Consider the following 11,656-nt stretch of genomic DNA (forward strand, 5'->3'; position numbering starts at 1 on the left):
CATTTTTATACTCCTCTGTTAATCTTTTCAGTAAAAAATTAACAAAAAAATATTAAATTCTTTAAAATTAAATATAAAAATTTCACAAATTTATATTTCTCTTGATTTTTATTCGAAAAAAAATTGAAAAAATTTCAAATTTTTGTACTCCTCGTTTCACAATTTAAAGCTCCTTAAAAAAATGAAAATAAATTTAAAGAAACTTTTTTCTCCATATTTCACAATTTTATACTCCTCATTTCTCGTTTTATACTCCTCTGTTAATTTTTTCAGTAATAAAAATAATAAATTCTTTAAAAATAAATATAAAAATTTCACAAATTAATACTCCTCTTGATTTTTATTCGAAAAAAAAAAATTCACATTTTTGTACTCCTCTGTTAATTTTTTTCAGTAAAAAAAAATAATAAAATTTTTTTAAAATTAAATATAAAAATTTCACAATTTAATACTCCTCTTGATTTTTATTCGAAAAAAAAATTGAAAATATTTCACATTTTTGTACTCCTCACTTAAAAAATCCAAAATTTATCTTCAAATTGAATTTAAAAAAATTTAACGGACTTCATTTTCCGCAAAAAACAATTTTTTTCTTCGAAACGCATTAAAAATGAAAGAAAAAGAGCAGTAAATTGCTCACTTATTGCCCCTTATAACAAGGCACTCTTCCTCTCACAGTCTTCCTATATAGCGTCAAATTCACTCGAAAAACGATATACGGAAAAAAGTTCACATATCGTCTAGAAAAACGCCTATAATTCAACCAATTTATCCATTATTCATAAATCAATTTTGAAAACAAAAATTTTCTGTTTTCTCGGCGCGCTTTCAATGTAACGACGACGAATGCATGCGGAAAATCGAATAAAATGAACAAATTATCTCGTTCTCGTATGGATTTTTTGGACAAAGAAGTCTCTTATTTTATTCATATATTGCCTTTACTCCTTTTTCCGGCATCCAAGGCACGTCGCTCTGACGTTGCAACGAACAAACAAATTTCGAACGAGGAGCAGGCAAAAAAAAAAGTAAAATCTATTTCAGTGAAAATGTAATAATTTTTGTCAAAATGACTCTTTTGGGAGACAAAAATTTATATAAAATGCAATTACCAAATAACCATATTTTCACCTTTTTCCGGTATTTTCGGGGCATGGCGACTGGCAAAGGATGTGTGTTGAACAATGCTCGACGATAAAGAACAAATAAAATTATAAGACGAGGCGATTATGGAAAGATTCCGACTTTTTATCGTACACTTGAGTACAAAAAAAAATTACGGAACGAGTTGAAAATCGATACTAACCTTGTTTTTTTTTCTTTTATTTAATTATCTTTTCAGGTAAGCCAAAAAAAAAACGTCACTTGCAGACTTTGTTGTAACATGTGCATAAATTCCGGCATCATCACCAAAAAAAAAAGAGTTAATACGTAAATAAATATTTTATTGCCATATTTTTCACCATATTAATTGTAAATAATACACTCGTTCACGGTTTTATTGAGATTAAAAAAATATTCATTACCGCAAGTGAAAAAAAAAATTTTTTTTTTATTCGGGGAAATTCATTCGACATTTTTTGTTGTTAATATTATTTTTATTATTATGAAAATTGTTTGCATTTATTTACAATTTGTGTTTTTTTTTGTATTAAAACATCACATCAAGAGTGGATGATCTACTCCACATACGAGGAGCGGTCAATAAAACATACTTTTTATTTATTTTTATTTGTGTGATGATGAATTTTCATTTCTCTTTTCTGGAATTCGCTATGGGAGTTTCATAAAAAAAATAGAAATGAACATTTATTTACTTTTAAAAATATTATTTTTATTATGATTTATTTTTTTAAAAGGATAAATAAATATTTTTGTTAGTGATAGTAATTAATCAAAGCAATAGAAAAAATTTATTGAAATTGATTCAAATAGTTTTTATTGAAAAAAATGTAAATATTTTCAATGAAATGAAATAAATATTTTGTTTTAAAATATTTACAAATAAAAACCACTAAAAAGGGATTTTATAGAAATTTTTTTAATCGACTTTTGAAAATCAAAAAAAAAACGTAAAAAAAGTAAAAAGCTTTGAATAAAATTTAAGCTCTTATTTTTTTTTATTTAAATAAAATATTTTTTTATCAAATTAATTATTTTAATAAAATTTTCATTAAAAATAGAAAATTATTAAAATGAATTTTAAAAAATTAATAAATAAAAATTAAATTTAATTTTTTTTAATAATTTAAAAATAAAATAATAAATAATAAATAATTTATTTTATTATTTTATTAAAATTCAAACTCAATTGAAGCTCTAAAATTAAATTTTATTTGATTTTTTTTTTAAATTATTCAAATATTTAAATATTTTTTTTTAATAAAAAATAATTTTTTATAATATTAGAAATAATTAGAGTAAAATAAAAATAATTTATTAAAGATATTCTTTTTACGAAAAAATAATTATTTTATTTTTAATATAAAAGAGAATTTAAAATTAAATTAATTTATTTAATAATTTTCTCGTGAAAGATATTTGAGAAAAAAAAAAATAACTATCAATTTATTTTTTTAAACGTAAAAATTAAATTTTTAATTTTTTTAAATGTTTTCTCTAAAAATCTTTAGAAAATTAAAAAAAAAAATTTTTTAGAAGAATTTTAAAGAAAATAATTAAATACTTTAAAAAATTTAAAAAAATATAAAAAGTATTAAATTTTTAAATTTTTTTTTTTTATATTTTTATTTAATTAATTTTTATGTTTTTTTTTAAATTTATTTTATTTCATCGTATTTTCATTAATTTATTTAAAAAATATTTTTATTTCAATATTTTGCTTAAATCCAAGTAAAAACCATAAATCTTATTTGAAAATCCTTAAAAAAATATTTTATCTATAACTTAAGAACCTCGTGATAATCTCCCAAACCAAACCCTTTTCCGCATTATTTTCCATTATTTTCCACAGAAAAATCCTTTAATCATTTATTCAAATAAAATTCAGTGACATCTCACATGATTAGAACCATTAAATCGATGACGATTGTTTTTTCCATTTATTTATTTATTTTCTCTTTTTCTTTTCTCTCTCCAAAAATGCAAAGTAAAAGTTAATACGGAATCATCTTTTATTCATCAGAAAACGGAAAAACACAAGACATTTTAACTTATTTTTTTTATAGATTTTCGAGATGATCTCCTCCGTAAGCAGCATCATCTTTTATGATAATATCTTTATTTTTTATTATTTGCATTTACCCCATTAAAATATTGTTTTTATTACATCTATTTTATTGGAGAAAAATAGATGACTTTTACGAAAAAAAAAGTTTGTTGCAAAAATTTCAAAGAAAAAATAAATAAATTTTTTTTAAAGCACACTCGACTCAAAATAAACTAAGATTATTTTTTTGTGCTTTTCCAAAAGAGAAAAAAAAACTGAAACTGAACTGAACTCCTCCGCAAGGTATGATGATGATGATTCATGAAAATGTTGTAAATTTAAATACATTTTGTGTGTATTTATTCCGTTCCATGACGGCAGCGAGCAACGCAAAAAAAAATGTATAAAACCATATTTTTTCAATTTACCAAGCGAAAGATGTAAGTGGCATGGGCGTCTATCTCCTGAAAAAATTTCTATTTTTCCGAAAACAGGAAAAACGTAAAAAAAATCTAAAAATAAAGAAAAAAAAATGGAAAATTGAAAGCAGAAAGAGACTCCGCCACTGATCTCCTGATAAAAAAAAAACACAACTAAGCCCATATTTTTATGTGTTCCGTACTTCACAACATGGTTGATGTAAAATATTTATGTATTTTTTATGTGATTTTATGAAATATGTATTTATAATGTGTACAACATGTGTACATATCAGACAGGATATGTTACTTGCAACAACAACAACTGCCTAGTGAGACTCTCAGGAAGGAACCAAAATGCACCAACTTTTTTTTCTGCAACATATGTCTAAGCATTAATATGACTATATTAAAAACTGATGGTGCCTGTTCTGGTTTGTTTTATATTTTTTTATTGTAAAGTACACACACACACACACGAGCGACAAGGAAAATGTTAACTTTTTTCCTGAGAGGCATTCCAAGCATGTAAGGAAGTAAATTCCTCGCTTTCGTTCGAAAATATGCACTTTTTATGCAAGTTATAGTCTTTGTGGAATATTGATTGAAATACAAAAATAAAAATGATGAAATAGCTTTTATTAAAATAAAATAGGAATAAAATCTTAAATTCAGGTCTTGAGAAGTTTTCTGAAGAAAATGTGGATAAAAAGGGAATATTTGAGGGATAAATGTACTTCAAAGTTTTACTCTTGATAAGTTTTCATCACAAAAAAAAATATTTAAATTACAGATTTTTTTTACTTTTTCTGTTACGAATCGAAACTTTCGATTGATTTTCTAAATAATTTTTAAATTTTTTTAAAATTAATTTTATTATTTAAATAAATAATTAATAATTTTTTTTAAATATTTTCTTAATTTTATTATATTTTTCATTTATGAATAACACAGAATTAATTAAAAATTTAAAAAAAAATATAAGTTTATTAACAAAAATTTATAAAAAAAAATAATTATTTTTAAATTAAAATATTGAAAAAATTTTAATTAATTTTTTTTTTAATTATTTAATTTTTTATTTAAATTTTTAATAAAAATAAAATAATTTTAAAAAACTATCAATTTAAATTTTTTAACACAAGGATTTTCTTGATAATTATTATTATAATAATTTTTTTTTTTTTTTTTGTTAATTTTGAGTTTTTATATTTTTTTTTTTCATTTTTAATATGTTGTTGATATAAATAATAATTTAAAAATTCAAATTAAAATATTTTTTCAAAATATTTTAACAAAATATTGCTTATTATTTTATTATAATTTTTGATTATTTTAACTTACATTTTTTTTCTTTATTCTTTAATACCTATATTTAAGATAAAATTTGAATAATTTTTTTTTTTTCTTAAAAAATATTAGTTCAATTCTATTTCATTAATTTTTTTTATTTTAGTTTTTAATTTCTGTTGATTTCAAAACATCTTTTAAATTAAAAAAAATAATTAAAAAATTTATAAGCTGTTCCAATTTTTTTAAATAATTAATTAATTATTAATTAATTTAAATTAAATTAATTAATAAAATAATTTTAAAAAATAATAATTTTAATAATTTAATTAATTAGTTTAATTAATAATTTTAATTTTAATTAATTATTTAATTAAATTATTATTTAAAATTATTTTATTATTATTTAAATTAATTAATAATTAATTATTTAAAAAAAATGGGAACAGCTTATAAATTTATTAATTTTTAATTTAACTTTAATTAATTTGTTTAAACTGTTTTCCTTTTTTTTTTAATAAAAATCATATTTAACTTAAAATTAAATTTTAATTAAATTAATTTAAATTTTATAAAAAAAAAATTTTTTTTTTATTAATTTTAAAATTAACTTAAAATTTTAAAATATTTAATGAATAATTTTTTTTTTCGAATCTTTAAGAATTTTTAAGAATCTCAAAAAATCGAAACCACTTATATCGATATATTTTCTCTCAATACGTTAATCAAACTTCATTTCATTTCCATCAACAAGTAACGATTTTCTTCTATTTTTTTTTTCTTCTTCTTACTTTTTAAAACATTGCAACTTGTACCTTTGATGTTGCCATAGATTACTTTCAAACATTTCATTGGAAAAAACAGTTTGTGGCAAACAGTTTATCTTTTTTTGCTCTGCTCTCAGTCTTGTCGTCGTGTGATAATAATAGTGGTAATCTACTTTTCCATCATGATGGCAAAATAAAAAATCTGAAATGCAGTCAACTCTTGCTATCAAGGGACTTTGTTGGCATGCAACAGTCTGTCATTTTTTTTATCGTTCCAATATCGAAGGTAATGATATAATTTTCCACCAATAAATGTTGATGAAACAAAGCTGCGATGAACGAACTGCGCCATGTAAAAGTTTTAACAGACATTACGAGGAATCGGTAGATATGACAACAACAAATACTTACTTATTTAGAGTAAAAGAGAAGAAAAACTTTTTTTTTCTGCTTTAAAAGTTTTTTTTTAAAGTCAAGTAAAGTACATGAGAAGAGAATCAACACTTCATCGTGTTTGTTGACATTAAAGCCTTGGAGATGCCGAAATCATTTACATATCGATGAAAAAATTGTGTATTTATATTTTATGAATATTTTCAATAACACTCAATTTTTTTCTCTTTTTTTTATTTTAAAAGTCTCGTCGAAGCAAAGTGCTTTTAAAATCTTTTATATGTTTAATTTAGAAAAGTTTATCATGCAAATTTCTTAGTTCAACGACAACGACAAATGATGCGTGTCGTCCCTCTGACGATGCCATTCTCCTTCTCCTTTGCCGAAGAAACTTTTGTGCAAAATAATAATAATAATAACAGAGAAAGTTGTGAAAACTAAAATAAAATTTTAACACAAAGAACAACAAAAACAATAACAATGAAAAAGCACTTTAGAAGAAAATATTAATAAAAATTTGCGAAACTAGTTTAGACAGTTTACTAATCGGCTGTCTAATTCACTTTTTTTCTTTCTTGTTTTTTTTTATTAATTTTTTGTTTTTTATTTAATTTTTATTTTAAACTGTTATAAAAATTTTGGAGTATAACAGTTATAACAGATTTTTTAAAAATTTAAATCGAATTTTTTAATTTATTTTTTTAATCCAAAAAAATCAGGATAAAAATAAAATAAGTTCAACATTAACTTAAAAAATATTTTTGAATTATTTTTATAATTTTTTTTGATTTTTTTAATTTTTTTCATTTTTAAATTAAGTATAACAATTTTTTATATAAATAGCTAATAATTTATAAAATTTTATTTATTTAAAAATATATTTAATTCTTTAATTAAAAATTAAATTAATTAAAATTAATATTAATTAATTAATTTAAAATATTAAAATTAATTAACAAAAAAAAAATAATTTTTTAAATTTTTAATTAAAATTTAAAAAAATAACTAAAATATTTTTAAATTTTATAATTTCAGGAAAATCGGGAAAATTTATTAAAAATTAAGAATTCCGTTTAAATTATAAAAATTATTTTTTTCAATCAAAATAAAAAAATATAAAATTAAATTTTAAAAAAAATTAATTAATTTTGTTAATAAAAAAATAATTAAATAAAAAAATATTTTAATTTTTTAAGACAAATAAAAAATTAAAAAAAGGAAACGCCTGGTTAAAAAATCATAAAAACCCACAAAAAAAAGTTAAAAATTTTCCATCCAATGATGGGGAAATGTTTACATTTAATCGGATAGAAGACGTTTTTAATGTTTATTTTGAATCACTTGAGAAATTGCTACGATTTACCTTTGTTACCGTTTGAACGTTCGAAGATTGAACTTCTCTCTTACGAAATTTATACGCGCGATTTAACTACAATAATATTTTTATTGGAATTCGATTACTTTTGGGATAGCAGTCGGATGTGATATTCGACATTTTATAGACAAGAGAGGAGCCCCAACGTTTAATAGCAAAAAAAAAAGTGAGATAAAAGTCAATGTCGTCTTTGCTCACATCACATAAAGATTTTCCGTTCAATTGAAGCACATAACGCGATTGATAAATTTTATACGATTTTTTTTTTGCTGCCTGTTGAAGATTATTCTCTGCTATTGTTCTGAAAACGCATAAGGAGAATAGAGAAATAGAGTCACAAAACAAATACAGGATATAAATTCAACATGTGATAAGACGCATGTGTGATTGTAATATTGATTTGGGATTTGCTTTACTTTACCTGATATTTGTCTAGTTTTGTGCTTTGCTTCGTCTTGCTGGTTTATGCACTAACATTACAGAATTTGCTCTTGAACGTTGATAATTTTTAAATGCGTTTTTGAAATAATTTTTTTTTTGGTCTGTCTGTTTAAATAAAATAAAGTTTCACAAAAAATATTGGATTTAATTTTTTTTAAATATATTTTTTTAATAATTTTTAATATTTTTTAATTTTTTAAATTTTAATTTTAATTTATTTTTTTTTAATATATTTTTTTTTAAGAAAATAATTAATTAAAAAATTCAAATTTTTAATCTCTGATTTTTTTTAAATGTTTACATGAAATTATATTTTTTATCCCTAAATAAATAAAAATTTAGAAAATTCTTAAATAATTTGTTCTAAATTTTTTACAGCCTGAAAACCATTTAAAAATATTTTAAATAAGCTGATTTTGATGGTTCAAAAACAAAAAAATGAGAAAATTTTTCACCCTTTAGAACATTTTTGAAATTTTTTATTTTCTTTAATAAAAATTAATTTTTGATAATTGATATTCATAGATTAGGAATCTAATCTAACTTTTTTTAATATTTAAAAATTAAGCTTTTGATACTTTTTGTCATTTTTCTAAAATTAAAGAGACTTTAAGAGAAACATTTTTGGATGTCTCTGAGGGTTAATAAAAAAATAAAATCTATCAATAAATTCTAATTTTTTTAATTAAATTTAAACACATTTTTTGATCTCTACAGATCAACAACAGATCTTGAAAAGTTGGAAAAATACCTAATAAAAAATTAAATTCATTTTTTAATTAGCCAAAATTTATTTTTTATTCTTCAAAAAGTATTTTTTTTTGTGCTACAAATTTTTATTTGCCAAACATGAATTTTTTAGGTGCTAAATATATTTTTCATTATTAATTTTTTTTATTAGATTTGTAATTTTTATTTGGTGATTTGATTTTTTTTTTAATTTTGAATTTTGACCAAAAAATTTTGGTATAATGACCCTATGGGACATTTTTTTAAATTTTTATATAAAAGCGATTATATACTTTTTTTTTTACAAAAATTTTAAGATCCTGAAAAATGCAAAGTACAGCAGTGCATAATCCCTCTCGTGTCTCTTTCTGTACTTTGTTTGTTTTACGTTATCTTTATCTCTCTTCGTGATTTTTTTTAAAGATTTTTGCAACATTAGAAGCTCTTCTTTTATTTATCATTGAAACGAGTAATTCGCAAGAGGATTAATCTGTCTTTAAATTAGACAAAGTTTTTACGGAAAAATGGCAATAAATCATGTAACTTTAAAAATGCACACTTTTCACTGACGTCTACCTTTTATGGCAATTACGATAGCTTCGATAAGTCGAAAAGTGCAAAAATAGATAATTTCTACAAGACTCAGAAGCGAGATGCCCATGAAAAGTCCCAACAATCCGCCACAATTTGCAATAAAATCTGAATAATTATATGGAACAATTCGTTTGTAGGACAAAAACTGCGATTTTTCAAAGTTGAATTTCAATATAATGAAAAAAGCTTGTTTAGCATCAACGAATGCCGAAAAATTTGATGGCATCTCGATATCTGTATCTGTTTTCGATGATCCGTAGGCAACGTTCTCGCTCTTTTGCTTCTCGCTCTTCGATTCTCTAGCAAAATACTTGACACTGTTGCATCGATCAAAACAATTACATTTGTACGGAACGCCAGATTCTTCTACATTTTTTAACACAGTTGCAACGGTATTGCCGTTAAAAATAAAATTAATCCAATAACTCGAACAATTGTATTCAGTAATGCTGCAAATTGGGGTTCCAGGGTATCGGGGCATCCAATATTTAACACATTTGCATTCACCCAAAGTGATGTTGGTAAGACACTCAAGTTCACAATTCGATTTTGAATAAATTTTGAAAAATTTCAAGTTTCGTTCTCCATCAAAGTAGCAATTTCTTTCATCTGGCGGGATAGAAAGTCGCAATTCAAGCGGCGTTTTTATCATTTCCGGCATAATAACAATCGATGGTGAACTAAAAGGATCCGAATAACTTAAAACATTCCCGTCATCCCATGGAAAGTCGTATGGATGATGCACAAAAACTCTAATGTTGCTTAAACATTGTCCTGAATTAAAACTATGAAATTTAGCAACTAATCTAATGCCCGATGTGAAAACTCGACGAGGCCACGAACTATTTCTGTCAGGTGCCAAAGTTGCGTTTTTCGATTGTAACCAGTTTCTGGATTCCATAAGAAGGCTTTATTCCTGCCTCTTTTCAAAAGAATTGTCACATTTTGTCGCACGATTTCACGTTTTTGCAACATATTAAAAGTCATGCAAATTCCATAACGAGTAACAATTTTACGAAATTTCTCATGACAGGACCATCCACTCAAACCGACGACGGTACCGTGACATTTTGACATAAATTTCGTTGAATTGACGGAAAACATTTTCTCGGCAGTTTCAAGCATGGAACTTGATTTTCGGAATTGGTTAACATAATCTCTTACTTTATCAAATTTTTTTTCGGGAAATTTTCCTAATCTCATGTCATCCAGACAAACGTCACTTGCGAAATCGAATAAATCCAAAAGCTCTTCGTCCATTTCGAGTAGTTCTTGATCTAGAAAGTCGTCGTAATTCAACTGCGTTTGGTTTTCGTTAGAGATGAATCTGCCACAAATAGTTATTGCGGGAAAAGGAATTTCTCCAATTGAAGTAAATTTTTCTTCGACAGCGATTATAAAGGGAGTTTCTTTCCATTTTGTGTAGATGGCGGAAATTTGGATTATGCAAATGATGAGTGAGATGACGAAGACGATAAGCCACCAAAGTCTGTATTGAAAAAAAAAAATGAAAATTTTTTCATCAAAAAGTCCCAATTGTAATTGAGCAAAATAATTTTTGACAGTTTTGGTATCACGGAAAAAATTTAAATTCATTCTACCTCTCAGAATTTAACATAAAACCAAAATTTAAAAAATAGACTATTTAATAATAATTCATGTTTATATTTTTATTGCATTGTTTAGACGTTAACATTCAAAAAACAATATTTAAAAAAAAAATTATGAAAAATTTAGAAATTTTTTTTTAAATTATTTTTTTTTTTAATTAACTCTCCAAGAATGAAAATCAAAAAAATATATATTAAAAGATGAATGTGTATTAGAAATTTAACTAAATAATTATTTTTTTTTGGTTTATTTTTAATTTTTCAAGTTTAAATTTCCAAAAAATTTTTTTTTTCTTTAAAAAGTTTGTTTAAGAAATCATTTTTACAAATTGAAAAATATTTTTCATTTATTTTTTTTAAAATTTGTTAATTGTTTCTTGAAACTATTTTTGTAAGCTATTCAAAGATATTACATTAAAATTTTTATTTAACGGTATATTTAATAAAATTTAGTCTTTTAAAATAAATAATTTCAAAAAATTAGTTCACTTAAAAATTTTTTTTTTCTTAATTTTTGAAACCTGTCAATTAATTAAAACGAATTAAAATCAAATTTTATTTTCAAAAATTTTAGATTTTTTCATATTTCAACAGTATGAAATTTTTCGTGCACTTATTTTTTTTTTTTAAATTAAAATTATAATTCTTATACTCACTTTTCATACCAAGGCCTTGTCCCAATATACTTCACTCCATGAATGGTACTGGAGTTAAAAAAATCATCCACAATTTTGCAAAAAACACTTTTTTGATCGCGAGTTTCCACTGGCAGGACTGCCATGTTTGCCAATTTTCACTTGACTGGTTTATAATTGCAAATGAATCAATCCTTTATATACATTTTTCTTAAATTTTGCTAATTAGTATCA

The 11,656-nt window shown here is 22.7% G+C and overlaps 2 protein-coding genes across 8 annotated transcripts in view; one reads left to right on the forward strand and one right to left on the reverse strand.

The window, feature by feature from the left end:
• LOC134835986 (polypyrimidine tract-binding protein 1) overlaps positions 1 to 11,656 on the forward strand; it is a 191,255-nt gene that overhangs the window by 153,272 nt on the left and 26,327 nt on the right. The gene's annotated exons all lie outside the window — the stretch shown is intronic.
• LOC134833289 (pickpocket protein 28-like) lies at positions 9,146 to 11,568 on the reverse strand. Its single transcript, XM_063847562.1, has 3 exons — positions 11,444 to 11,568; positions 10,037 to 10,666; positions 9,146 to 9,962 (listed from the first exon to the last, which is right to left on the reverse strand). The coding sequence occupies exons 1-3, from the start codon at positions 11,566 to 11,568 to the stop codon at positions 9,146 to 9,148; spliced, it is 1,572 nt and encodes a 523-aa protein (XP_063703632.1).

Source organism: Culicoides brevitarsis, chromosome 3 (assembly GCF_036172545.1).
Source record: "Culicoides brevitarsis isolate CSIRO-B50_1 chromosome 3, AGI_CSIRO_Cbre_v1, whole genome shotgun sequence".
NCBI classification, from domain to species: Eukaryota; Metazoa; Arthropoda; class Insecta; order Diptera; family Ceratopogonidae; genus Culicoides; species Culicoides brevitarsis.

Coding starts and splice junctions, on each gene's coding strand:
- LOC134833289 (XM_063847562.1), bottom strand. CDS start 11,568: ATGGCAGTCCTGCCAGTGGAAACTCGCGATCAAAAAAGTGTTTTTTGC. Junction 10,667..11,443: donor ACAAGGCCTTGGTATGAAAA/GTGAGTATAAGA, acceptor TTTTCAATACAG/ACTTTGGTGGCTTATCGTCT. Junction 9,963..10,036: donor AATCGAAAAACGCAACTTTG/GCACCTGACAGA, acceptor TAAATTTCATAG/TTTTAATTCAGGACAATGTT.